Source organism: Gilbertella persicaria, assembly GCF_025201335.1.
Source record: "Gilbertella persicaria strain CBS 190.32 chromosome Unknown B0P05scaffold_9, whole genome shotgun sequence".
Classification (NCBI taxonomy): domain Eukaryota; kingdom Fungi; phylum Mucoromycota; class Mucoromycetes; order Mucorales; family Choanephoraceae; genus Gilbertella; species Gilbertella persicaria.
In genome coordinates, this window is record NW_026251970.1 from 355065 (window position 1) to 381891 (window position 26827).

The following is a 26827-nucleotide window of genomic DNA, read 5'->3' on the forward strand; positions in this document are numbered from 1 at the left end:
ATTTAGAGTGTTTGTGTGTGTATAAAAAAGCTCAAACATTCCCTTGTGTGTACAATTTTCTGATTAAAAAAAAGTACGTCCATTTCAAGAGGCACAAGATCCTTTACATGACTTAACAAAACTAATCAATTCAGTGTATTTATGCCTCATGAAAACCGGTTTTTCTTGTTACCACTTTTTTTTAAAACTATTTCTCTCATTCCTGGCTAGTATATCAGCTGATCTTCTTAAATCATTCAATCGAGCTACAAATCACAATATGTTAGAAACCTAACACCCAAAAGAAGACAGGTAAAGCAGTTATCAAGACTAGATAAATGTCAAGACAAATGAATGATATAGAAATGTTCGAAAGGAAATATCACAAAAACTACTTTACCAAGCAAATTATCAATTTGATCAATCATCGTAGCAAACTAGATCACATTGACGTAATTTAAGGGGCAGGCGTTAGCATGTAACACCTCTTAGGGACATCCCTTTTGTTTTGCTTCTAGCACAAAGGCTGTCAAATTTTAGCATTCGATTCAAGAAACACACCAATTGGAATTTAAATCTCAATACTTGACTTTAAGCTTTCCTTCCTAGCATTATCAAGTACTGTTTATAAATAACTCAATTCTTTTTTTATAGAAAGAAATGTCACAATGCAGTTAGCCTTGATGAGGGTAGACTAACAGGATGAACAAGAGTGTTTTCTATTCTTTTTGAGTTGTAATATCAAGTGTTTGTATTCGCATTTCCCACCATAAAGATGATGAATAAAGTAATTTATCAAATCAAAATTGCCATTGACTTTAAAGACTTTTGTGTCCATTCTATTGGCAAGCTCATAATGACAAACCAAAAAAAAAGGTAAGGTGAGAAAATAAGCATATGCCTTCATACAACCCCATGTGACTATTTAAACAGCTAAATGATTCACTGCACCATTCTACCAATCATAACCCATTTTAATGCTAGTATTTAAACAGAGCAATGGATTTCTCTTTTTCTTTACTTTCAAATCATGGCTTCTATTATTAATCTCGTTCGCCGTCTTTCTGGTACTAATATAAATAGCAATGATGCTGTAGACTCTCGTTCTGGGTATTCAAATGAAGGTAAATAAAAACACTTATTGACAGTCTAATAAAGACAAACAAAAAGGCACTGCTATGGATCTTGTAAAACGTGAAAAGCTTGGACTGAATGGCCTTTTACCAGCTCGTATAGAGACCATTGAAATTCAAAAAGCTCGTGCTATACGTGTGCTTCGTTCAAAAACTAACATGCTAGAAAAGTATATTTTTATGGCTCAACTACGTACGAGTAATGTGCGATTATTTTACAAGATTGTGATGGATGAATTAGAGGTAAGCTTAATTTATCTGTATACCGTATTGCTCACTACTTGAATAAGGAACTGGCTCCTGTGATCTATACTCCCACTGTTGGTACAGCTTGTCTCGAATATTCTACCATCTATCCATTCTTAGCTGCACCTGGTGTGTCGGATGGTTTATTCTTGACCAAGGCTCCAGTATCTGAGTTATGTCAAACGATTCGAAATTACTGTCCTACTCCAGATTTTCATCCTGAGATCTGTGTCATTTCAGATGGCTCTCGTATTTTGGGCCTTGGCGACCTTGGTACCAATGGTATGGGCATTCCTATTGGTAAACTTCAACTGTATGTTGCAGGTGCTGGAATTGATCCCCGTCGTACACTCCCTATCATTCTCGACCTTGGTACAAACAACGAAAAGCTTCTCAATGACGAGCTCTATATTGGTCTTCGACAAAAGAGACCTAACGATGATGAATTTTACGCTACGGTCGACTGTGTTTTGACTGCCTTACACACTGTTTATCCTAAACTGTTGATTCAGTTCGAAGACTGGTCTTCTGAGCATGCTTTCGGTCTACTAGAGAAATATCAAGACAAGATCTTGTGTTTCAATGATGACATTCAAGGCACAGGAGCAGTCATTTTGTCAGGCGTGATTAATGCAATTCGTAAAGTGCAGAAAGAAGACCACGTAGATCCTCGACATCATCGTATTGTGTTTTATGGTGCTGGTTCAGCTGCCATTGGTGTTGCACGTCAAATACAGACCTACTTTCAGATTGAACATAACATGCCTGAAGAAGAAGCCAAAAAGTTGTTTTGGATTGTTGATTCTAAGGTATTGTGTAGACTGCGTTTATTTTTTTTTTAGCTAATATATCATATAGGGTCTGATTACAAACACACGCGGTGATAAGCTTGCTCGACATAAAGTATATTATGCTAGAGATGATACCGATGAACAGCAGTTTAAAGAATTACTTGATATTTTAGACTATGTTAAACCTACAATGTAAGTAAAGAAAGAAGTGAGGACATAATCTAACTTGTATGAATAGGCTCATTGGTCTTTCATCTATTTCTAGTGCATTTAATTCAAATGTATTATCGCGCATGGCTAAACTGAATCAACAGCCCATCATTTTCCCTCTTTCCAATCCTGCTACACAAGCAGAATGTACATTTGAGCAAGCTATGGAATGCACAAATGGCAAGGTTATCTTTGCTTCTGGAACAGCTTTTCCCGCATATACCATTCAATCAACAGGCGAGATTAGGTATCCAGGACAAGGTAATAATATGTACATCTTTCCTGGTCTGGGCCTTGGTGCTGTATTGGCCCATCCAAAGCATATCACGGATCGCATGATTTATGAAGCTTCTAGAGCACTAGCAGATTCCCTTACTAATGAAGAAATCAACAAAGGCTGGTTATACCCATCACTCAAACGTATTCGTACTGTTTCTTCCGTTGTTGCTACGGCTGTATGTCAAGAAGCACTAAATGAAGGCTTGGCTACTTCGGAAAGCATCAAGAAATGTAAAACATATCAAGATATATTAAACTATGTAACTCGCCACATGTGGTCTCCTACAAAAGAAGCCTATGGGACAGAACCTGGCAAGTTATAGAAAAAACATTATCACATTGTCGCTTAGACTTTTGATTCTAAACAATAAAGTTGACTAGTGAACAGTATTTTTATTTTTTGACCGATAGTTAAAATTTTTCCGTAGATTTTACTCTATCCATGCTTTCAAACCCCCCTCCCCCACAGTGCTAGACTTTCTATCCAGAAAAGAAACTTTCACATTTTGAGGATTTTTTATGTCTTTAGGCTACACAACCAAACAAGAAAAGTAAGTTCATTGCTTGAATGGTAATGAAAACTGCATAAACATTTTTTCTTTTTAGCTTTGTGAAACCATCTACAATGAAAAGAAAAATGGGGCCGTTTGACTGATAAAGTATTCTCGGTCATAATGAATATGCAGATACATAGAAGATAAAACACTTTGTGGATTCCATCTAATCAGGACTCTTTCTTGATGAGAAAACAGGGTGCAGAATCTATGTTGTCAGTTCTCGCATTGATGGTGCTTCAAGACTTTTTAGATAAAGAAAACACTTTTTTGTTTGTGTATTGTTGTTAAGATACATGAAACACATATTGCAATCATTTCACAAAGGACAAAGAAAAAATAGGAGGAACCATTTTATCCAGTTGGTTTTTATCATAAAATAGTCCTTTCTCTTTTTGTACATAAGAAATTACTGTTTCTTTCTTTTTCTATAATTGAAAATACATCCCTTAAGTAATTTGTAGCTTTCTTTTGTTGCTGTAGACAATAATATAAAAAAAATATGTTCATTTTTCTCAATGCAGACAACGAGTAAAGTGCATTTGATAAAGTAACTAATGGCTTTTCTTTGTTTCTGAAGTCGATTGTCATATTTTGACATAAATACATTTACGCAGAAACAATCGCTTTTCTCGGTGTGAAAAGAGCATCCTTTAAACAGAATCGCAATTTGGAGGTTTGACAAAATATCAAACATGTTGAACTGTATCAGTTACAAAAGGACTTTTCATGTTTTATAATATGCAACTTATAGCATTTACTCAGAGAGGATCTGAATTACCTTCTTGCATAAACTTTAAAAGGCAACTAGCGATTTTTATAAAAAAAATACTGTTTTTATTCAAATCTCTCGTGGAATTGAATATGAACAGCGTCATTTCATACATGAGCAACCCATGATAACAATGGGTATTTCATTAAGAAGACTTACAATCTATCAATAAAAAAAAGTAGATAAAAAGAAGCCTCCATGTACACAACTGTCAAAAGTATTTAGGAAAGAGGAGGGCCAAGCCTTCTTGTACAACGAGTTGTATCAGAGTAGCGGTGTACCACAACATCTTGCAGTCTTTTGATTCTGAATTTTGCAGGAAATAAATCAAAAAATGTTACACCAACACGCTTATGAAACCGAGTTATCTTTTATACGCTGCATAAATGTGAGTCTTGAGTGGCTGTGTATGACAATCAGCAAGCTGGGGGTGTCGAGTAAATTTTTTATAATTTAGGCTCCCTAAAAAAAATACTCTCATCTTTTCTTTCTTTCTCTCTCTTTCTCTCTCTATTTTTTTCTTGTATTACATATGCTTATTTTAAGGCACAACTCTTTGTCATCTGAAGATCTCTTTGTGATTGAATGTGTAAGAATTTCTAATCTCTTATACACTCGAGTTAATCTTGAAATAGTTGATGATCAAAGTTTCTGATCCCAAATATGAAGTCAAAGATCTTGCACATTTTGGTGTTCTCAACAAGTCTCGCGCCGAGCTATATGGCTATATTCTTGGATTTGTTGAGAGACTTGGCCTATGCGAGTCGATTGGCGTTACACCATCCGAGTTTCTTGATTTTTTAGTTGATGTAGATCATGGCTATTTGCCAAATGCATACCACTCGTTCTACCACGCTGTGGATGTAGCCATTGTTCTTTATCATATGGTTATTTCGTACGATGTAGCCAGATATATTTCTCGCATTGACATTGCCGCATTGCTGATTGCAGGCTTGTGTCATGACATTGGCCATGTAAGTAAAGAAATAACCAATCAAATAGCTTTTTGACTTACTATAAACATCACGATAGCCGGGAAAAAACAACAATTTCCAAGTCAATCTCAAGACAGATTTGGCTATTCGTTACAGCAACAAGTCTGTATTAGAAAGCTATTCTTGTACAATCACGATGGATTTGCTGACAAAGCATAAACTACTCAAACGTATGGAAAGTGCCAGTACTGCATTTGGTTTACCTACTTCAGAACCAGAAATGAGAACAAGTATTATCAAAATGATCTTGGCAACAGATATGATATTTCACTATGAATTACAAGAGAATCTGGCTAATTTGTTAGAGATCATCACAGAAGTGGGACAAGAAGAGGTGATGCAGATGCGTTCATCATTACACAAGCCTAGCTTACCTTCTACTACTGAAGAAGAAGAAGAAGAATACGAAGAATACGACCATGGCTGCGACCACGACCACGAACACAACCACAATACGCCCAAAATTACAAAAAGTGATTCAACAATATCAACCACAATTACACATGAAGACGATATTCAAGTCAAAGATATTTTCTCTTCTCAGGGAGCAAAGAGTGCTATTGCGTATTTTAGGAAAAAATCTTATTTCGAAGAAGATACTATTCCACTCTCACTGAAAACAATGCCTATATTGCCAGCGAGTCCTGAAGAAGACGAAGATGATGAGGACGAGGAGGTCGATAGTTCACTAAAGCGGCTCAAGAAAACAACATTGGATGGCCAAAACAATCATCACTCATCAGGTGTGGATCTTATGACAAGTACGATACAAAAAGATGGAGTCGAAAGAACTGTATATACACCACCCAACTATATTATGGAACCACAACAACGGCTTATTCTCTGTCAAATCATACTTCATGCTGCTGATATCAGCAATGCACTTCGCCCTTGGCCCATTTGCCTTGCATGGTCAAATCTTGTATGCGAGGAGTTCTTTCGACAAGGAGAAGCTGAACAAGAGCACGGACTACCGGTTTCGCCTAATATGGATCGAAGTCAGGTGAGCCAGACAACCATTGGTTTACAGTTTGGTGATTTTGTCGTCAGTCCTTATTTTGAAATCTTTGCTGCCTTGTTCCCTAAAGCAGATGAACTGGTAAAAACATTGGCCGAGAATCGTAAACAATGGATCAAGTTGGAAGAAGAAGTGAAAGATAACAAGGAAAAGGAAGAAAAAGAAGGTAACCAACGCTTACCTTCAAGTATGTTACCCGACAGACCTATTTTGAATCCTTCAGGCAGAAGAGTCAGTGTGGCTGCTGGTATGGTAGTTATTCCAGACGAATTAGAAGAACGCACCATTGGTTCAGGTAAACACAAGCGCAAATATTGGGGCGTACGCAGTGTTAGCCATAGTGATATTTCACTGAATGATCAACGGGATCGATCTGAAGTAATTCGTCGAAGAAAGAGTGAAGAACCGAATTTTATTATGTCACGTAGACTTAAGATGTCCCCAATGTCTCCAAGAAGATCCGCTCGAGAAAAGAAGTCCAAGACATTACCGGCTATTGGTCAAGAGCAATAACAGCACAATCTTTAGATCCCCAATTTATATATGTATTTTTCCACACTTAAAATAAATTATTTATATAGTAAATCGCAAGACATTACGTCAAAACAAAAGCGATAAAAGACTTTCTGTACAGTGCTTATCAGACAAATAAAGTATTAATGCACATACACACTCGAGATAACCATTCTTCATTCTCAACATATAACGATTACTGCTATGCTACCAAATTCTTGAGTTCATAAAGTCGTTTGAATCTGAATACATTGGTCTCTGTTTACCCTGGTACTTTGCATGTTACATCAACCCATTTGTGTACTCAATTGTCTAGGCTTAGACCATCAAATATTCATATAAATTGTACGCGGCTCTTAAATTTAAGCACTTTAGTGTATGACCAAAAAGAAAAATAAAGATCCCCCCTCCCTTCTGATGTTATAAATATCTTTTTTTTCTTCTTTTCTCCTCTCTTCTTTTTTTTTTTTACTCTCTTTTTCATTCTCGTAGCTATGGGCTTCTTACTTCTGATTCGACTGTCAACTTGCATGTATCTCATTACATCAATTGTAACTCCACTTGAGACAATGAATGTTACTGCACGCTTTTTATCGCTTTTAATACCCTTAGCACATGTAACTCATCCTTCTGATATCTTGCCGAATTTGCTCAAGAGTACTGTCCTTTTGGCAAGATTTGTGGTACTATATACTGTTTTAGGTTTAGAGGCTCTATTCGCGCCATTCAAACGTAATGCCATCACTAAGCCTAATATGAACTCATCGACAAAGAAAGTCATGAATCAAGTTACTCTTGCTAAACCAGTCTTTGAAGACAAGGATGTAAATGAAATTCAAGAAACTCTTGCATCAAAAGGTCAATTCATAGAAAAAGAAAATTTGAAGGACAATGGAAAAGTCAAGAATAATGATGACCAAGTGAACACAAGTATTCATATGAAAGAGCAAGAAAAGAAGGAGGAGCCTGTAGAAAGAGACCAAGTATCTGCTAGTGTTGTACAGCCTGCATCTACGGAGTCAATAGTTCCGTATCATATTGAGACGATCACTCCTGACATCAAGAAAGAATCTGACAATACATTCTCTAAGGTTGAACACAATGATACCAATTCATTGATTCCTAATAATTACAGTCATGACAAGAACAACAATAGCAACAGTCAGAGTGCTATCTCATTATCTGAGAAGTTACAGCAGATTCTTGATCAACCTCACACACCATCACCTGACAACCATGAAGAGCCCATGTCCCTGCCCACACCTGCTCTCACTCCACCCAATCAATCTTCTGCTGCTCCTTCGAGTGTCTCACGTCGAAGCAGTATGAACAGCCAACATTCTATCAAGAACAGATTTTCTGCAGCCATGCAAAAGGTCGCTAGTCGATCCTCTTCTATCTCAGGCACTCGACCTCCTGTTCCTCCATTACCAGTCCAGACAATGAAGAACAACGATTCAGCTATTGAGACTTCTCCAAACAAGAAACGGTTCTCTACTTTATTGACACGTAAAAAGACACCCGAAACAGAACCTGTCAGTATTGAACAAACTCCTAATATGAAGCCTAAACGATCTGTTTCAACAAAGTTACAAAATGGATTCAAAAAGTCTGGTAAAAGACTTGCCAAGATCTTTTCTTGATTGTATATATACATATCTTCTTTCTTTAATTTTGCACATAGTTATCCTTTCTTTATATATATATATATATACATATCACACATTTTCTTTTTAATTACTGCTATTTGTCAACTAGCTAACCATTTCTGATCAACATGAAACTAAATATATAATACTAATAAAAAAAATGAACGAATAACTCTTCATATATATTGAATTTACAGAATCAAGCTTGGCTTATCAGATAAACAACAGCCCCATTTCAAGCGTAAACAGGTTCATTTCCTCACCGCTCCGATCAACTAATATAATATTTGCAATAAACAAACAAATGATCTACCTTGTACTTAATTTGAAATAAGTTTTTATCTGTTCAAAACAAACAAGATACCTTTCTATATCTTTCTTCTTTTCAGAATAGCCATCTTATTTAAAATTCTGTAAAATAAAAAGATTGTTGCACAATCAGCCACGCAATCAGGAAAAAAAAAGAACAAATGGCTGGATAAAAGAAGAGCAAGTAACTCAGTTTTCATCAACTTTAGTAATTCTGTTTGTTTGTCAAAATTAATTTGTTTTTATTATCTAATTGCACGACAGTCGTTTCTTTTTATGTATGCATGTTTTCTTATTAAAGTTTGAATAGTACGCCTTAGATACTATATATCCTTGGCGTAATGTCAAGTTGACACAATGCTATTGCAAATTAAGACAATCTAGCTTTGATTAAAATGAATTTATAGTCATTCCACTCAACTGACTATAGAAAAAGATGCTTGGGTCACTTTAAAATTGCATGAATTAGTTTTCATTTGAAAACAGATTGATTGGCTTCAATCAAAGCATTTAATGGCTATCCCCCCTTCACTAGGAATGATAGAGTTTATTATATATGATCTAAATCCATTCTCAAGAAACGGTTTTCACTTAAGAGACGACGATGATTTCTAAAGTCAACAAGCACTTGAAGGCAAGTCAAAGGATGATTGTCAGCAGTAGTTGCATGAACCAAGACGGCAAATTTTCCCTGTAAAGGCTCGTTAGTTATCAATCCTATTCCTGAAACACTTCAAACCTTCGGAATCTCTTTAGGCAATGTGACTTTTTGTGTAACCTGGATGATGTGATTTTAGTCTCTTCCTCTCTCACATTTTTTATCTTTCTTACCGTTAAATCGCCTTGATCAATAGGGCATTGAAGCTCTACATCATCTTTTTTCTTTTCAAGTTCATTACAAATATCAAACTTCTTATGCAACAACTTGACTACACCAAACTTGACCACAACATCTGCTTCAGAGCCTGGCAAAACAGGCTCATAAACAGTACCTGTTGCTTGAATAATTACCTCTCCTCCAGGTACAACAATTTCGGGAGTGATTTTGACTGATCTGATTTTGAGAGCGTAGTCAGGCTTACCTGTAAACAAGTCAGTCAATCAAAGCATATCGCTTTCATATTTACTGCAGACTTTGACTTGAACATTTGAAGCAAAGGAATTTGTAGAGAAAGAATAGGTATCACTTGGCCAATAGAACAATCGAGCCGAAACGCTACTGCAAATCAATAGAAATACACAAAGTAGATGACCAGTTTTAAATAGCATTGTGGAAGCTAAAGAAGAAGAAGAAAAGAAAAGAAAAGAGGAAAATGTATGGTTTTTAAGTCTTGTCTTAATGCAGAAAAGTCACGTAGATCACGTACGCTAAGATCATCTGACAGTTTTTGAATACAAAAGTGTGTCAGATTGAAGCACATTTTAGATGTTAATCTTTAAAGTGAACTATAGTAAAGATAAAAGAGTCAACTTGCTTTTTTTGGGACTTGCATCTTCATAATAACATATTTTTCAGCGTGTGATGTGAATGAGTAGCTGTACAAACGCCTCCTTTATTGAATTGATTATGAATCACTCTAGATAAATTGAACTGACATAATAATCAATTAAAAGCGAGTCAGGGTGAATGCTTATGAAGGGAATTCAATCCTATATGTATGTGCAAATAAAATATGACAATACCTAAGTGTGATAATGCACATAGTCGAGGAGGATCTATACACCAAAAACAGTTTGTTTTGTTTTAAGGAGTTGTTGTGACACGCTTTACATGAATAGGAATGTTTGAATGTCAAAAGCAGACATACTGAATTGTAGAAAAAACCCTTTTTTTTTTTCTTTTTAATCATTCTCTTTTTCTTCTCTTTTTGTGTTTTATATGATTGACCACACAGAGCACCAAAAACAAATAATTCCATCTTTTCATTTCCCAAATGGAAAGCCTTTAAAGAAAGAGCATAAGGAAATGTTGCTAAAGATAATGGCAAGTTTTTGCCCACCCTTACATATACAGATGCACATATTCATACTAAAAAATAGGTTAAAGTAAAAGACATTTACGAGAATCAATCTTGTCTATCAGAAGCGCAATTCTTGCCAGTAACAAGAGCATGTGGATTACCTAGATATATGAATATGGCCTTTTTTCGAAGACTACAATCTTTTAGCAAGACAAGTAGTCCAAAATTAGCCTTTTCTGTGTTTGTAGAGTAAAGTAGTTAGAAAAAAAGGAAAAGACATCTTTATTGATCTTTCTAAAACAAAAGGGGTTGGGCATCCATTGTATTAAAGCGACACAACCATAGTCAGCATGACGATAAATCGTTGTATTTTAATATTCTGAAGAAAACAAACAGTCAATGGATTGTGCCTGGAGATTTCTTGCCTGTATTAGAAGGTATGTTGACCATCGTAGACAAATGATTCATGGTCAATGGCAGATGTTGTCCGGAATCATCCTGGACTTCAGTTCCTTGTTAACAACCCAATGTTTCAAGAAAGATACAGTAAGTGAATTGACTACTTGCTTCTTTATTGTAATTTCTGGATTAGTTGAGACGGTTATATGTACTATTTTCTATGAAGCAAAATGTGCGAATGGTAAAATGCGTCTATCTGATTTTTATAAAAGCAATTTTGTTCAAACGATAAAACAACTTGGACCCAAAATTGATCTCAACAGTGTAATGAGCCTAAAATAATATGTCTCTTCAAGTCCAACTTATTTCTATCATAGACGAGAGATTGCTTTTCTTACAAGCACTTTTATGTTCTCTATGTCAAATTTTGGGAACTTGATGGTGACCATGATCTTATTATTTTTGAACACGATTTGGCAAACTATAATGATGGTATACTCTCATCCAAGTTGGTGCATCAGATTATGCAACATGGACGCATACCAGCATTTACCGCACGAAAAAATCAACAGAAAGATCATCTAACATTGACTTATTTGGACTATATCTGTACGCAAAAACTATCAAGAGTTAACTATCATATTTTAATACAACCTTTTTTTTAGGGTTTTTGTTGTCTGAAGTTGACAAGAGTACTCCTTCAGCTATTGAGTATTGGTATGTAGAACAGCAATATTTTTTTTTAAAAAAATTAAACCTATCTTCTTAGGTTTCAATGCATGGACGATGATGGAGATGGCATCATTACAAGCTTTGATTTAGCAGAACATTGGAGCGAACAAGATAAAAAGTATACATAGCGCAAGGCATTCTGTATCTTATGTTGTTCTATAGACTTCAAGAAGCCATTGAGTTTTATTATGAAGATCCTATTCGTCTAGAAGATTTGATATGTCAAATGTAAGTGTTCTCTAGAAAAAAAAAAAAAAAGATAAAAGCTCAGCCAAAATATAAAGGAACGATTTAATTCAGCCAAAAATACCTGGGCAATTTACATTGAGTGATTTGAAGAAGAATGGCATCATGGCAGAAAGATTTTTTGATACATTTTTTAATATCCAAAAGTTTCAAATACATGATACATATCAGGGACTTATTCGAGCCAATGAACAATTGGAAAAAGAACGAAAAAGACAATATGAACTCGAAAAAAGAAGATTCATGGAGTTCAAGCGGTTCCATATGTTGGTTGGAGACAGTTCTGTATGGAAAGAACACTTTCTTGAGTCATTTTCGCTAGGTGTCTGGAGCGATTATGCTGAACAAGAATACGAAATACTCTTGCTAAAAGAACAATTTGATGAGGAGGAAGAGGAGGAGGATGAAGACAAATCTGTAGAATCTGATTGGTCTCCTAGAAATCTATTGGAAGATGAAGGTCATGATGAAGGCCAAGTTGCCAAAGAAAATTTGATTGAGATGTTGCTGGCTTCAAATAACAAAAACACAAATAATAGTCAAGCCAATTCAGATACGACAATAACTTCACTTATGCAAACCATGAATGAATACAATGCTGATATAAATAGTCGCATAAGAAACAATAATAGAATCTGGCATTCAGTTGTATAAATTAGCTACTTTTGATGTGAAAGTTAAAATAAAGTTGATTATGTTTATGCGATGATAAACAAGCTTTTTTTTTACCTCCGCCAATCAGTTCTTTTCTTTTTCTTTTTCTTTTATATACGCGATTTACCTTGTTGCGTTCAAGATCTCAGTCAGGATGAAGATATACACAAAGACAGGCGATAAAGGTACTTTTGAACTAAAAAAAGGATGGTATTTAGATTTATATTCATTATAGGCACTTCAAGTCTTTATAACGGGGAACGTAGAAATAAGGACGATGATGTCTTCGAAGCTTTAGGTAACCATAGTTTTTAAAATCAAAATAGTAAACAATGGAATAGGCACAACTGACGAATTAAGTTCGCATATTGGGTAAAGGGAGAAAGCCACACTTAGTACCTAAGCTAATCTTAAAAGACTTGCTATGGAATTTTTAGAAGATTACTCTTGGGGAACCGAGCTTATTAAAAGATTAACAAAAGTAAACATATTTATTCATCGCGCAAACCCACTCACAGAAAAAAAAACATAGATTCAATGTCTTTTACAAGATGCAGGCTCAAACATTGCAACACCTCGAGAACAATCCAATGAGTCCCGTTTAGGTAACATATCAACACAGCAAGATCCTATGCATTGACAATTTTCTAAAACAGTGCGTACTGCATTTGACCCTTCTGGAACTCAAGTTGATCAACTAGAGACATGGATCGATGAATATGACGAGCAACTACCAAAGTTGACTAAATTTATTTTACCTGTAAGTAGCATGTGTTACTGGGCATGTTTGTTTATTTTTGTTAGTCTGGAGGTAAACCTAGTGCTTGTCTTCATGTTGCTCGCACTGTTTGTCGTAGAGCAGAAAGAAGAGTCCAGCCTCTGGTACGGGATCATTTGTGTGATGAATCTGTTGCTATTTTTCTAAACAGGTAACTTGTGAAGTTGGGTCTGTATGTTAATTATTTGCTGTAGACTGAGTGATCTCTTGTTTAATGCTGCAAGATGGGCTTCTCAATGTCAGGGAAAACAAGAAAAAATATACAATAAATATGAATAGCAGAAATAAATGAAGCATGATTAGGATGTTGCATCTTAAGCGCGAAACAAATTGATGTTATATAGAACTATATGTTTCTAATAGAATTTTTGTATTTATAGCATGCAATTAGACAAATTATCAAGGGCTGATTTATGTAATGTTTTCTAGTATCAGTAATTATCAAGAGACATATTTGACCCATGAAAACATGAGTGTAGTTTATGACCCAGCCTGCCTTATTTTACATCAAAATCAGAAAATGATCTGTAGCTCATCATACAAGCAATTCTTATTATGACAATCTATGGTAAAGAATGTTTCTCTTGCATTACTAAACATGCTCCAAGCGTTGAATTTGAAAAAAGCATATAAAAAAAGTACACGACGCATGTAGAACGCTATAGACTATTTTACGCATCATCTCATAAATACTCATAATAAACAGCGCGTTTTCGTTGCATTTTCAAGCTCTACACGTTAAAATAGACCAAGTTACTTAAGACCCCAAGTTGATCAGACTTTACCTTGGTGTATTTTTAGATGATTTCTTGTTTTTTGGTTAAAATGCGGCTCGAGAAAGACTCAAAATACCTTCAACATCAAAAAGTGCAACAAAAATAATTTTTAGATAGTCAATGTGTTCTAGATACGTGATTTAATACTAACATGGTATCCAGCTTACAAAAATGGCAAGATTACTACCCTAAAAGACCGAAATTATGGCTTTTTAGCTGTACAGTCGTTCCAACGCCAAAGGGCGGTTTTTGATTTTTCAAAGGGCGGATTTTTATTTCCCAAAGGGCGGCTCTCATTTTTTCAAAAAGTCGCTTTCTTTCGCTTTTACAATTATTCCAGGCAGTACATTTACACGAAAAGGAAAAGCGAAACCAGAAAAACTATTTTCTGTCCATACCACCTTTTCGATCCAGTTGTTTGACGCTAACCCCTCGACCGCTTTGGAACAGGCAAGAGAAGAGCTGATGAAGCAGTTAGGAGTATCCGTTGCTATTTCATCTTTGTAAGTGCATATTCGTGAAAAGTACTGCTTAACATTAAAGCAAGCTAGTAAATACACAACCGAAAGAGATGCACCTAGAACGCTCGATCTCCATTACGAAATCATCAACAAATGGATAGAGGCCGGTGTTGGTTTTCAGAAAAACTGCGTGTCTATTGATGAAGCTGGTTTTCACTCTCAACTGATGAGGAGGCGTGCATGGTCAAAGGTTGGCACTCCAGCAAACGTAAAAGTGCACACACAAAAAGGTGTTAATTTGAGTATGATTGGGTGTATATGTGCTAGAGGAATTACAAGCTTTGCCAAAGTTATACCTCTGAAAATAGGGGATGTCGAATTGATAGAGAAAGAGTTTCATTCTGAGGTATCAGCTAAAAAAAGAAAGTATAACACTCAAGAGCCCAAAAAACAAAAACTCTTAAAGAAGGGTACTACTGCTTATCATATTGTTAAATATGGAGTCTGTTATGGACGTACTTGATAAAAACGAGATGAAAGGGTGTTTCATTGTCACGGATAACTGTAGGGTACACCACTCCAGATTTGTTGTTGACGCAATTGTGAGACGGGGATAAAAACCATTATTCATGCCACCTTACTCTCCTTTTTTAAATCCCATCGAAGAGTGCTGGCCGAAGATCAAAAGTGGCATTAGAAGAAACCCTTTGAAAAAAGGCGATGAGCTGACACCTCGTATCGCTGGAGCATGCAATGCGGTGACTACAAAGGACTGTTTGCAGTGAGTAAAGCATGCTGAATCTTATTGGGAGAGATGCATTCAGAAAGAAAAGGGCTTAAAATAACTAATGCCATATTCAACCGCTGGTTCTCGTTACCTTTTCCTACGTACTAAATATGATAACCATAACAAGGGAACAAGCTATATGCATGCTATATTGTGTAGCCTTTAACGATGAAAATGTCAAGAAATTTGTACCAACTATTGATGCACTGAAGAGTTTGGAGATCTGCTACAAGGAGGATCCCATGGAGCCAATGGTGATCTGCATTTACAAAATAAATGCCTATCCTTTCCTATACAGAAGATATCCAGTCAAGCAAAAAGAATCACATATTGAAGATAGCACAACAGTGAATAAAAATCAAATGGATTTAGGTACATAATAAAGGATATACCTTTTCCACTCTATGATCCAGTAACATTTAATATATTCTTATAGTCTCTAAAGCACAAGTAGCCAATTTTCTTAATATTGTATTTTTGCCTGCCAACCCATTCAACGAAGAGCCGTATAACTGCAAACAACTGGATCGAAAAGGTGGTATGGACAGAAAATAGTTTTTCTGGTTTCGCTTTTCCTTTTCGTGTAAATGTACTGCCTGGAATAATTGTAAAAGCGAAAGAAAGCGACTTTTTGAAAAAATGAGAGCCGCCCTTTGGGAAATAAAAATCCGCCCTTTGAAAAATCAAAAACCGCCCTTTGGCGTTGGAACGACTGTAAAAACGATTTATTTACTCTAAATAACAGTACTTTTTCTCGCAATTGGAAACATAGCAAGATCAATCACGTCATATATGAAAGCTCTATCTCAGAGGCCTCTATCAGTATAAGCAGGTCTCGATTTGGATTAGACATTGGCCGAGAAACCAAACATCAAAGGTCATTTACCAGTATACAACATGGAACCAATCTTCGTAGACTATTGAAATCAAGAGCTATCAGCACACATGTAGGATCATTTAATAACTCTTTCAATAACCAATTAAACGATACAAACAGATATTGAAACAGTCTCATATCGATTGAGAAATGAATGACTAAAGTACTTGTTATACTGCAATAGCCATATGTCAAATATGAAAAGGGACACTCAAAATGCTCAATTAACATGATAACTACATGTACTATACGTCATTTGAAAGCTAGACATTTGAAGAATACAAAGACACAACTAAACCACATCTCTTCTAAAAATCAATCACTAATGGACTATTCAAATATATTGTTCTCTCTTTCATACAATGTCTAAAATCAAAACAAATCAACCTCAAGATACAAATTTTTAGGCTTAAAACTATCCCCACACTTGTTTTTTATTATGGAATAGACATTGATAAGCCAACTCTTTCGAGAACAAGAGTGTGAGATGCGCAGTACGCTCCATAACTCGCGATAATGCACAAAATACCTTTTATTGAAACCAAACTGAGTGATTTAGAGTTAGGAAAGTATTATGCCAAGTCCTGAACCAAACATCATCGATCACTAGGCCCAACATGAACCCAGGAAAAAAATTCTATTGTCACTCACTTCATTTCTGGCTTTTAAACATTCTCATACCTTACCCGATTGAAAAGTTTATGTTGTCATAATACAAAAGAGGCAAAACTGTAGCACTATAAAATAAGCCTATGGATGTTATATGACTTTTTTTTGAGTGGGAAATAGTGCGATGATACCGTGTATGAATTTATGCATGTACCACTGCATAAAGTTTATATACAGTGTATTTTTGACATGTCGGAACAAAAGCGGTGACAATAGTAACAACCTTTTTTAGAGAGGCTAATTCCAAAATTTAGTGTCTATCATTGACATAGCGCAAGAATTCCATTGATCAGGATTCATTTGATAATGTAAGATGACGATGAAGACTTACTAAATTTGTAGAATTCAAATCAAAAAATTTTTAGTAGTGCACGGATCGATCCCTTACTTTCTTTCTTTCTTTGTTTTTTGTTGAAAGCCTCTTCCATGTCAGAAAAGACAAAAGGTATATCTACAAAAAAAAAAGTTGCAAGGCCTATTGAATTCGGAACTAAAGCATGTCAAAAGATGAATTAAAATATGACAGTACGCCTTATTCCAGTCGTCCTGTGTCTGATGATGAAGATGGAGGGCAACAACGCTTCGGAGATGAAGGCAACACAAGTGAAGACTTCAATTGGGAAGAAGATGACCCAGAGGACTTTCACGGGGAAGACGAAAAAGGGGTTCCTCAAAAGAGTTCAATCAGTTTCTTTTTTCTGTCTCGTAGTTCATCTTTAATTTCATGGATCATCTTTATCTTCCTCACATTGGCTTCTGTGGCTGTCTGTGTGGTTATTTTTGTCAAAGTCAAACCACAAACAGATCCTACCTTGACATCGTACAATTTAGCCCTTTGGTTTACATTTATTGCTTTCATGTTCTGTATCTCATTTGTCACTCAATGTGTCGTGGAGATCGTTCCTTGGATCGTCAAGAACATAGCTTCCATCTTCTTTCCTCGAAAGACAGAAGTCTTAAAAGCAAGACTATCGGTAAGTGCTTGATTGAAACGACCTGATAATACTCATGATGACTTAGTATTATATGGCGCTGCGATTATATACCAAGTTAGTAGGCATTGGCGCCTGGGCATGGGGCTCATGGGCCTTTCTTCGTTGGCATATTGAAGGACCAGAATATGCATCTCGACCCGTCTATGTGGCTACACTTGAGCGAGTCATGGAATGTTTCTTTTTGCTCATGTTGTTTCTTTTTATCGAAAAATTCATTTTGCAACTGATCGTTACTTCCTTTCACAAAAAAGCGTATGGTGACCGCCTGGTGAAAAACGAAAGAGCACTTCGCATCCTGGATAAACTGAAACGTGTCAAACGCACCATGCCTCAAGACTTTTTATTAAAGCGTATCAAGAAAACAGCTAACAAGCAGCGCAACCCACTTCAGACGCAAAAAAGCAATGAAGGAAGTGAATATGGGTTTCCGGTTTATGGCCAACATAAGAAATTCAAGACAAAACCCATCATAAGTACCAATCCAAGTACACCCGTCAATGAAGAAGCAACAACAAAACAAAATGTGAGATTTCCTCCGACGCAAGATATGGACACATTGATTCCCATCCCACCATTGAATGAGAGAAACAATAGTCATATTTCGGTGGAACAGCCTTCTCAGGTGAACAAAACAAAACAAGAAAAATCAAGTTATTTAAACAACATTCGACAACGAATGAAGCGTCATCAAGAACGTCAAACAATCGAACAAAAAAACGAAATTGCAGATGAGCAAGAAGAAATCAAATCTGAACGTCGTCTTGAAAACTACGAGCAAGAACAAAACCCAGGTCGGTATCCTTTAAAGAGGGCCAATACAGGCGTGTCCACTTTCAGTTCAGCGAACAGCAGTATCCTCGATGCTTCCTTTTTTAATACCTGGAGTCTCAAAGACGGATACCAGCGTCTATTCAAAGAATCGATTTTGCAACAAGATGCTATTCATCAAGCCAAGATATTGGCTCGTAGTATTTACCATAATGTCATGGGTCCAAATCCTGTTCGTCAATACATGATTGAATCTGATCTTTATGAATTCTTCAAGACCATCAGTGAAGCAAAAGAAGCCTTTAGCTTGTTTGACACTGATACCAATGGCGATATTAGCAAGCGCGAAATGCGTGCCGGCTGTATTCGTATCTATCGTGAACGTAAGGATTTAGCTAGATCTATGCGTGATATGTCTCAAGTCACTGGAACACTGGACATCATTTTGTTGATTGTGTTTGCATGTATATGGGCTGTGGTGGTGATGGCGGTATTTGGCGTGAATGTGGGCACACAATTGACGCCCTTATGGAGTGCTTTTATTGCTGCTAGTTTTATCTTTGGTAACAGTGCAAAAGATGCATTTGAATCTATTCTTTTTGTTTTTGTGACAGTAAGTAAGATCATAGATATAAGCTGACACTCATGTTATTTAAAGCATCCATTTGATACTGGAGATCGTGTGTTTATTGATACTGAAAACTGGACAGTTGCAAGTGTGGGCCTTATGGTGACAACCTTCTTGTAAGCTTACAATTTTTTTTTTACCTACAAAACTAAATGAGCACATTATAGAAAATGGTCTGGCGATGTTGTCTATGTTAAAAACACAGTATTGGCAACCAAATACATTATCAATTGTCGTCGAACAGGCAATACGACAGAAGCATTCGGTATGCATAAACCATAATAAAAACAGCCAACTAATCTTTTAAAGATATTCAAATTTCGTATCATACACCTACTTGGAAGATTCAAGCACTTGGTGACCATATGGTCAAATGGGCCAATGAATATCCCAAGCTCTACACACCTAATTCTACCGGTGTCAATATCATTAATCTCGAAAACCTGAATCGAATCACACTCACTTTTTACTTTGAACATAGTAACAATTTCCAAGATGCTGGTGGCCGTTGGTTGCGCCACAACAACTTTATGATGGAACTTAAGGATGAACTGCAACGTCTCTGTATTACTTATACTCAACCTGACCAACCTGTCATTCATGCCTATCCCAATGCTGAAGGAGATGATGATGATGCAAGCATAATTAAGGCACAAAAAGAGCGTTATGAAGAAGGTGAAGAACGACTAAGAAGACGCTATACTGCTTCAAAGCCATATGAAAACATTACTTCTAAATACCAGAACCAAGCTGATTCAAATGGAACCAGTGGAGGAGGCGACGGTGTTAATGGTGATGGTGTTGATAGTAGTACCGCTGCTGCCTCTGCTGCCACTGTTGTTTTTACAACAGGAGCCATCTAAGACTTATAACATGCATACAATTAGAATCACTGTAAAATAAAGCATCATATACATCGTTTTCTTTTTTATCTTGAGGCTGTGGCAATCTATTTTCTTTCGTACAGGAACCGCAGCAGACTTTTTTTTTGTTCTTCTCAAGAGAGAAAAAACATCCTCTTCGTATTGTTTGTTCTACACTGCTGATGCTGTCTTTGATAGCATTCACTAGTATAGATTTAACTCTACGATTCAGCTATAAACAAGGCATGTCAGCATGTACTCTTTTGTTTGGACACGGAAATTGTGCTTCTCTGTACTACCCGAGGTCGTTCTTACTCTTTTTGTATAAAGCGCTACTTTAGACAACGATGGAGTTTTTATTTTCTACCTCGGAAGAAGAGGGTGTGGATAAATCTACATGGTTGTCTATCAAGAGAGAATAGACAACCATCATGTATGTATCTATCTCTTTTTTCGATAGATAACCCTATATTCCTTGAATCACCTCAACAGACGTTTTTTTTTCGACATTGTTTCTAGATAGATACGAGTAAACTATCTCTCTCTGTCGTACCTTATTTTGGAAAAGGTATTAATTGATGGAGAGATGCAGCGGATAACGGCAATAAGAAAGCGTAAGTGAACCGATACGCATTGTTACACGATGAAGTGTATGATACGCATGATGATAAGGGATAAAACTCTAATTTTCCTACTATGAGATCCTGTGGCAGTTTATCTGACCATATTTGATCATTCGATCCCAGAATTGTCGCTCAAGTTCCATAGGGGTTTACTGAGAAACATCACAATAAACTCTATTTAACGCAAGTGTAGTAGATTAGCGAGGGAAAATTTACTTTTGTGAGAAAAGTACGTATTCAATTGTGAAGGAAACAAGCAAGTTTATTGGTGTGTTGGCATAGGTGAGTGATTTTCTGGCCAGGCATTGGTTACAGTATAACAAAAAAAAAAGACCAGAGAATATCATTGTTTAGTTAAATTGTTTTCTTGACTGTGTCCTTTTAAGAAAAGTAAGCGCATCCGGAACTAGAAAAGCGCAGAGATCCGAAGTTGAAGGCTTTTTTTCTCTCTCTCTTTTTATGAGGATACATGAGCTGACATTTCCGAGCTGAGCAGTGTTCAGGATGTTCATAAAAAAAAAGGGGGATGCTTCATAACAAATACTGTAAGTCTTTCCTGAGTCTATCAAGATCTACAGTCCAACTTGATATATACTAAACAACAGTAACCTTGATCTTTTTCTGTTTCTCCCTCAGGATACACCATAATCGGAATAGCGATTGGTTCCGTCCTTGTGGTAAGTTACACTATTTTTGACCCGTGTTTTTTTCATATAACCATATATAGAGAGAGACATCAAGTTGTTTTATGTAAACAAAAAAAAAAATCTGTTGAATATAGGGTTCATAGCAGTTCCTTTTTTTTATTATTATTATGTTCATAGAATGCACAAGTTGGTATAAATCATAATGAAATGCACAGAAAAAAAAAGTGGTATTGTTGTGCAAATAGAGAATAGACAACAGAGAATAAAAATAAAGAGTGTATATGATAATGCTCGTTGTGAAAATAAATTATAAGGTTGCAAATACACAAAATTACAAAAAAAAAGAGTATGTATATACAGTATGTTAACAGTGGAAGAAACTTGAAGTATTGGGATGTTGAAGGTAATATTGTGATACTGGTGAGTCGGTATTACTGTCCATGTATTCATTATGTTTCAACATCGTCATCATTGGATAATCCGAGTAATCTGCCATGACATCGCTGTATAAAGGACGATGATTGAGTTGGTCGTAATGAGGTTCTCCATAGTTCATGTTAACCATCAAATTATCAGTAAATGAAGAAGTAGTCGAGTAAGCATCACAGGGAGAAAGTGAAGGAGGATAATTATCACAAGCATACATAGGAGTATGCTGATAGAAATCACCAAATAACTCTGTGTTGTCTGGATAAACATTGTATGACATTGTGGATTCAGGTACATTACACAGTAATTGGTTGTAAGTGGGTGAGCCAGTCATGACAGGGGAATGATCTGATGATGATAATGATGATGATGAAGATGATACAACAATGGGCTCAGATTCCGAGATACAAAAAGATGTTGTACCAAAGGTTTCTGTGGTTGGAGTAACAACAGGTTCTTTAGCCATAGAGGAACGACGAGAGGAGAGTTGAATAGACTGTCTTTTAGTATGGAGGAAATGTGACATAGAGTGTTGTTTCTTAAGAGAGTTGAGGGGTTTTTGTAAGTTGTCGATAAAGGACTTTTCTTTTCCCTTTCGGATAGTCCAGAAGCAGCCTTTCCGAGGAGGGTTTTGTGCATTAGGATCACGGTCAATCTTTACAAAAGCTTTGTGTAAAGATAAGTTGTGTCTTATAGAGTTCTAGGCACAAAAAAAAAAAAGAGTTAATCTATGCTCCAAATGTTCTAGTGTGTGTGTGTGTGTGTGTGTCTTACCTGCCAGCCCTGAGTATCATTGGAATAAAACGGATAGTTTTCTGTTATCCAGATGTAAATATCATGCAAGGTTAATTTTCTTTCTTTGCTTGACAGGATAGCATGCGCAATAATAGTCGCATAAGAATAGGGTGGCTTTTCTGTCCTGCTAGTAGGATTCCAAGATGGATTGATATGAATAGGTCCAGGTGGATATTCAGTTTCTTGTTTAGCAGTAGGTTGACTTAATGTAGTCTTTTTGAATGCAGAATCGCTTCGTTTACGTTTCATGTTTTTCATGTCCATAGTGGCTATCAAAAGAAAAGACAAAATAAAAAAAAAGAGAGGGAAAATGTATTTATGCACAACAATTTAGGGAGACCTGATTTTATAAGCAATTCCGAGAAACACGGCATTTTATAAAACGAGTTAACCACATTTCTACTAATACAGTTCGGAACGGGGGGATAGAGTTACACTAGCCATTTTTCATATGACTAAAAGATGAATGTTTGATTCATGCTATTGTTGTTACAACATTCTCAAACAAAAAAGGGAGGAATTCCGAGATAAAAAAGAAAAAAAAATGGGGTAGTACGTGCGAATGGGCTTCGCTTTTGTGCCATGTTACGCTTTGAGGATTCTATTTTTCTTTTTCTTTTTTTTTATTACACTTCTCTCTTTTATACAGTATATATATATATATTTATATATATATTTAGTTGACATCCTTTTGCTTTGGTGTGTTAACATTGAGTAACAAAGTGTCAGAATCAAGCATAACCTTGTTTCCAGATCTAGCAATGACACCAGCAATTTCACGAGCAGCTTCAATACGCTTCAATTCCAAGAAACCAGGCTTGTTTTCAATGGCTTCACCAATCAATTCAGCAGATTTAGCTTCACCTTGAGCACGAACAATGATAGATTGCTTTTCTTGACGAGCTCTGTCAACAACGAAAGCAGCACGTTGAGCTTCTTGTTGAGCAATTTGCTTAGCTTCAACAGCACCTTCAAAGACAGGTGAGAAACCAACATGGGTGATGGAGACATCATCCAAAATAATGTTGAAACGTAAGGCACGACGAACCAAATTTTCACGGACAAGACGAGAGACACGCTCACGTTGTGTAATCAATTGAGAAGCAGTGAATTGGGCAACAACAGACTTTAAGACCTCATTAACAACAGAAGGCAAGATACGTTCATCATAATCTTGGCCAAGAGTACGGTAAACAGTAGCAAGTTGATCAACACGGGGCTTTGAGAGAACACGACAAGTGATGTTAACCATTTGCAAATCTATTGTTTGACATGAGTTATTTATCATTCTTATTGGTGTATACACATATACACACACATATATATACACACACACACGCACGCATCTATGTAACTATGCTGTCAAAATGAAACGTCGTAGTCAAATGTGTTGATATTGTTTATATCCTCTTTCTTCTTTCTGTTATTTCGTTGCTACACACATATATATATATATATACGTGCACATGTGTGCGTGTGTGTGTGTGTGTGTGTGTGCATATATAATAAAGATAGTTTACCTTTGGTACCAGTCAAAGAAGCAACATTGCGAGGCTTTGCACGAACATCATAAATGATAGGGGTTTCGAACCAAGGAATCATAAAGTGAGTACCTTCGTTGTAAACAGTATCTTGAACACCAAAAAGACGAGTATATTTAATGGCTCTGTGACCACCATCAACTAAAGAATATAAGTTAGTCTTGATCACGAACCCCTTCCTTCTTCATTACAACCCCGGAAAATGACTTACCGTTGAAAAGAGAAGCGTTTACACCGTAGCCCAAACCACCAAGAACAGCAAGGGCACCAACAGCACCACCAATACCCTTACCAGAGCCTTGAGGGAACATGCCTCCTAACTTTTGAGCTGCTTGCTTTGCTTGTTGAGCCATTATTTTATTAAAAAAAAGTTGCAAGGAAAATGGACACACCTGGGGAAAAAAAAAGTAAAAAAAAAGCAAGCATGGGGGACTGCTAATACGTCAGCTCGGGGTGAGAAAACGGTTCGGTAAACTGAGTTTTAGAGATGTCGCAGTAAAGTTTTCTACAGTATTTCTACTTGAATTCAGACGATGTTAGTTTCTTTCTGGACGAATCAAAATTAATTTCCAGATGCTCTTCTTACCTATTTTGGACGAAATAAAAATGGAAATTAACAGAAAAAGAATTATTAGAGAAGGTACAATAGTATGTTAGATGATTTTACCTATAACAATCTTAATTCCCGAAGGAAATATCGTATCAATTACGGCAACTATTGCTTTTCTTTTTAATTTCTCTTGAATCGTTGTGGACGGCCTTCGCCCTTCCAAATTGACTTGGCAATGTTCATTATATTCAAACTAGCGTTGATGTCACGCTGCCATAATGTTCTGCACGTCTTGCAAACGAGAACACTATTACCGCAGGCACCACTAATACCACCCAAAGTCCTACTTTCACATTTGGAACATATTTGGGACGTCAAATATTCATCAATGTCCACAACAAGTAAGTCACCAGTCCTCTCTTCTTTTCAACGTTCTGTATAGAAGACTAGTGACACCAGTCCGGACCGTTTTCATCTCCACATGGTCCTCCCCAAACATGCCACTACCAAATACTATCAGTGGTACCTTCTGTTTGTACTGAAAGAAATTGCTTTCTCTAAGTATCATGAACTTATGAGTATAAAAATTATCGTAGCCATTTTTCTCTTTCCTTTATCCTTCTTTCCAGACTTATTCCCCTTCTTTTTCCGCTTTCCTTTGTTCTTTGCTCTTTTTCGTTTGTTTCCTCTTGACTTCTTGTTGTATTTCTTGGTACCATCTAACAACATTTTTACCATTTGCTCCGGTGCTCGTTGGCGACCCTAGTATAAGAAAAAGGTTTCTTTTGCAGTTTCTTGATTGTAAAAACTGAAAATACGACCAATGTTTTCGAGCATATAAATGGCATACTCCATATACAGCGATTCGTTGGCAGTCTTATTGGTGGATATATTTGTTTCAATCGTCTTAATACCGCATGCTTTCTTTTTCTTCTCTTGCTCTGCTGAGAATTTTGTAGAGCCTGTCAAGTGGTAATATTCCTTGATGGAACGTTGCCTGAAGTCGTTAATATTACCATTTGAACCAGCAGATGCAGTGAAAGCCCTTTTTCTTCCTAGATCTACGGCTATTGGTAAATAGTGGCTGTCAGCTTCATGCTTCTCAAAATCATCCAGTATCAGGTCAACTTGATTGATCTGCTCGGTTAAACGTTTTTCTGTGATTGTTCGTTTGTTAAAAACAAAATCAACAGAAAAACCGTCTGATCTGATCTGATTACCAAAGAGCCTCTTATTTGTTCCAGTGGGTAATAAAGATTCAATCCTAATAGTAAACATATTTTAAATGACTATTATATAAAAACATTTTCTACTACTATGTACTTACGATTTGATTCTAAGCGGTTTAAAATCAAATAACTTGTAGAATAAATGCAGCTAATCATTATACCTTCTGGGGAGTGGTTGACCAGGAAGAAATGCTGCTAATGCATTGACCAAAATTGTCACTGATCGCCAATGGCATGATGGTGAAGAGAATACATTGAACAGCCTTGGTAAAGGAAGTCTTCTAACGTCAAACGCTTTATGGGATTGATGTTCCCTTTCAAAGACAGCCAGTATATGAAACAACAGAGGAACAAAAAAGCCAGGGATATCAGCTAATGATTTTATACTAACTCTAGCATCGAGTTTGTTTTTAAGTGGCAGGCATAGTTCATCGATTCTTCGTTTGATCATAGGGTCTTTAAGTGATTTCTATTCAGGCCACACCGCTTCACCTTGGCATACATACTGATATCCATATTTTATAACAATATCATCGACGTCCTTCGGAGCCATGGACTATATACATAATATTTAAGTATTTAGAGTAAATGGATGTGATTATTAGCTCTTACAACAAACATAATTTGAATTCGATATTGCAAAAATCTTCTCAATATATTTTCAAGTTTTTCTACAACTGCATTCTCGTAGGCGGTTGCCAGCTCCTTGCAGGCCTCAGTAATGCACTGGCTAGCTCCTCCAATAGCAGATAGAAAACTTAATTTTTCTTTAATAAGATGAACCTCGTTAAAAAAAACATTATAACAGACAAGTCGATCTAACTATTGTTGATGATCTGGTATAAATGACTTTAAATAAAAAAAAAAAAGTATATACATCATAAACCATACTATCACAAATAAGTCTTTTCTCATAACAAGAACATTTGTCATATATTATTATTATTATTATTATTATTATTATTATTATT

General features: G+C 36.2%; 13 protein-coding genes across 13 annotated transcripts; 8 read left to right on the plus strand and 5 right to left on the minus strand.

Moving 5' to 3' along the window:
• Nucleotides 1-1009: 1009 nt before the first annotated feature.
• On the plus strand, nt 1010-2961 carry B0P05DRAFT_584946 (malic enzyme; the record flags this gene model as incomplete). Its single annotated transcript, XM_051582399.1, has 5 exons — nt 1010-1103; nt 1138-1355; nt 1403-2167; nt 2217-2341; nt 2388-2961. 5 exons carry the CDS (start codon nt 1010-1012, stop codon nt 2959-2961), a joined length of 1776 nt encoding a protein of 591 aa, XP_051437333.1.
• Nucleotides 2962-4443: 1482 nt separating this feature from the next.
• On the plus strand, nt 4444-6588 carry B0P05DRAFT_532035 (uncharacterized protein). Its single transcript, XM_051577045.1, has 3 exons — nt 4444-4553; nt 4600-4938; nt 4997-6588. The coding sequence occupies exons 1-3, from the start codon at nt 4497-4499 to the stop codon at nt 6488-6490; spliced, it is 1890 nt and encodes a 629-aa protein (XP_051437334.1). The 5' UTR covers nt 4444-4496; the 3' UTR covers nt 6491-6588.
• A 349-nt stretch (nt 6589-6937) lies between these two features.
• Nucleotides 6938-8176, plus strand: B0P05DRAFT_532036 (uncharacterized protein). Its single transcript, XM_051577046.1, has one exon. It carries the CDS (start codon nt 6985-6987, stop codon nt 8131-8133), a length of 1149 nt encoding a protein of 382 aa, XP_051437335.1. The 5' UTR covers nt 6938-6984; the 3' UTR covers nt 8134-8176.
• Nucleotides 8177-8913: 737 nt separating this feature from the next.
• Nucleotides 8914-9817, minus strand: B0P05DRAFT_532037 (ML domain-containing protein). The gene is made up of 4 exons (XM_051577047.1): nt 9576-9817; nt 9280-9530; nt 9188-9226; nt 8914-9139 (listed from the first exon to the last, which is right to left on the minus strand). The coding sequence occupies exons 1-4, from the start codon at nt 9715-9717 to the stop codon at nt 8999-9001; spliced, it is 573 nt and encodes a 190-aa protein (XP_051437336.1). The 5' UTR covers nt 9718-9817; the 3' UTR covers nt 8914-8998.
• Nucleotides 9818-10310: 493 nt separating this feature from the next.
• On the plus strand, nt 10311-12503 carry B0P05DRAFT_532044 (uncharacterized protein). The gene is made up of 10 exons (XM_051577048.1): nt 10311-10432; nt 10489-10658; nt 10716-10846; nt 10890-10955; nt 11002-11132; nt 11186-11417; nt 11474-11525; nt 11578-11658; nt 11703-11768; nt 11825-12503. The coding sequence occupies exons 1-10, from the start codon at nt 10328-10330 to the stop codon at nt 12438-12440; spliced, it is 1650 nt and encodes a 549-aa protein (XP_051437337.1). The 5' UTR covers nt 10311-10327; the 3' UTR covers nt 12441-12503.
• A 91-nt stretch (nt 12504-12594) lies between these two features.
• B0P05DRAFT_465516 (Adenosylcobalamin biosynthesis, ATP:cob(I)alamin adenosyltransferase-like protein) lies at nt 12595-13497 on the plus strand (the record flags this gene model as incomplete). The annotated part of the gene is made up of 8 exons (XM_051574278.1): nt 12595-12625; nt 12676-12738; nt 12782-12812; nt 12858-12921; nt 12973-13045; nt 13097-13200; nt 13245-13369; nt 13413-13497. The coding sequence occupies 8 exons, from the start codon at nt 12595-12597 to the stop codon at nt 13495-13497; spliced, it is 576 nt and encodes a 191-aa protein (XP_051437338.1).
• Nucleotides 13498-14316: 819 nt separating this feature from the next.
• On the plus strand, nt 14317-15223 carry B0P05DRAFT_532060 (uncharacterized protein). Its single transcript, XM_051577049.1, has 2 exons — nt 14317-14497; nt 14542-15223. The coding sequence occupies exon 2, from the start codon at nt 14682-14684 to the stop codon at nt 14976-14978; it is 297 nt and encodes a 98-aa protein (XP_051437339.1). The 5' UTR covers nt 14317-14497; nt 14542-14681; the 3' UTR covers nt 14979-15223.
• B0P05DRAFT_532062 (uncharacterized protein) lies at nt 15199-15856 on the plus strand. Its single transcript, XM_051577050.1, has 2 exons — nt 15199-15532; nt 15635-15856. Exons 1-2 carry the CDS (start codon nt 15353-15355, stop codon nt 15656-15658), a joined length of 204 nt encoding a protein of 67 aa, XP_051437340.1. The 5' UTR covers nt 15199-15352; the 3' UTR covers nt 15659-15856.
• Nucleotides 15857-17285: 1429 nt separating this feature from the next.
• Nucleotides 17286-20042, plus strand: B0P05DRAFT_569669 (uncharacterized protein; the record flags this gene model as incomplete). The annotated part of the gene is made up of 5 exons (XM_051581271.1): nt 17286-17762; nt 17809-19164; nt 19210-19295; nt 19347-19444; nt 19489-20042. The coding sequence occupies 5 exons, from the start codon at nt 17286-17288 to the stop codon at nt 20040-20042; spliced, it is 2571 nt and encodes an 856-aa protein (XP_051437341.1).
• Nucleotides 20043-21391: 1349 nt separating this feature from the next.
• Nucleotides 21392-22854, minus strand: B0P05DRAFT_532070 (uncharacterized protein). Its single transcript, XM_051577051.1, has 2 exons — nt 22516-22854; nt 21392-22441 (listed from the first exon to the last, which is right to left on the minus strand). The coding sequence occupies exons 1-2, from the start codon at nt 22798-22800 to the stop codon at nt 21677-21679; spliced, it is 1050 nt and encodes a 349-aa protein (XP_051437342.1). The 5' UTR covers nt 22801-22854; the 3' UTR covers nt 21392-21676.
• A 249-nt stretch (nt 22855-23103) lies between these two features.
• On the minus strand, nt 23104-24462 carry B0P05DRAFT_532073 (prohibitin-2). Its single transcript, XM_051577052.1, has 3 exons — nt 24289-24462; nt 24057-24218; nt 23104-23796 (listed from the first exon to the last, which is right to left on the minus strand). Exons 1-3 carry the CDS (start codon nt 24428-24430, stop codon nt 23213-23215), a joined length of 888 nt encoding a protein of 295 aa, XP_051437343.1. The 5' UTR covers nt 24431-24462; the 3' UTR covers nt 23104-23212.
• Nucleotides 24463-24892: 430 nt separating this feature from the next.
• Nucleotides 24893-25227, minus strand: B0P05DRAFT_532078 (uncharacterized protein). The gene has a single exon (XM_051577053.1). It carries the CDS (start codon nt 25193-25195, stop codon nt 25034-25036), a length of 162 nt encoding a protein of 53 aa, XP_051437344.1. The 5' UTR covers nt 25196-25227; the 3' UTR covers nt 24893-25033.
• Nucleotides 25223-26332, minus strand: B0P05DRAFT_594969 (uncharacterized protein). The gene is made up of 3 exons (XM_051583094.1): nt 26018-26332; nt 25955-25986; nt 25223-25891 (listed from the first exon to the last, which is right to left on the minus strand). Exons 1-3 carry the CDS (start codon nt 26090-26092, stop codon nt 25390-25392), a joined length of 609 nt encoding a protein of 202 aa, XP_051437345.1. The 5' UTR covers nt 26093-26332; the 3' UTR covers nt 25223-25389.
• Between the last annotated feature and the right edge of the window lie 495 nt (nt 26333-26827).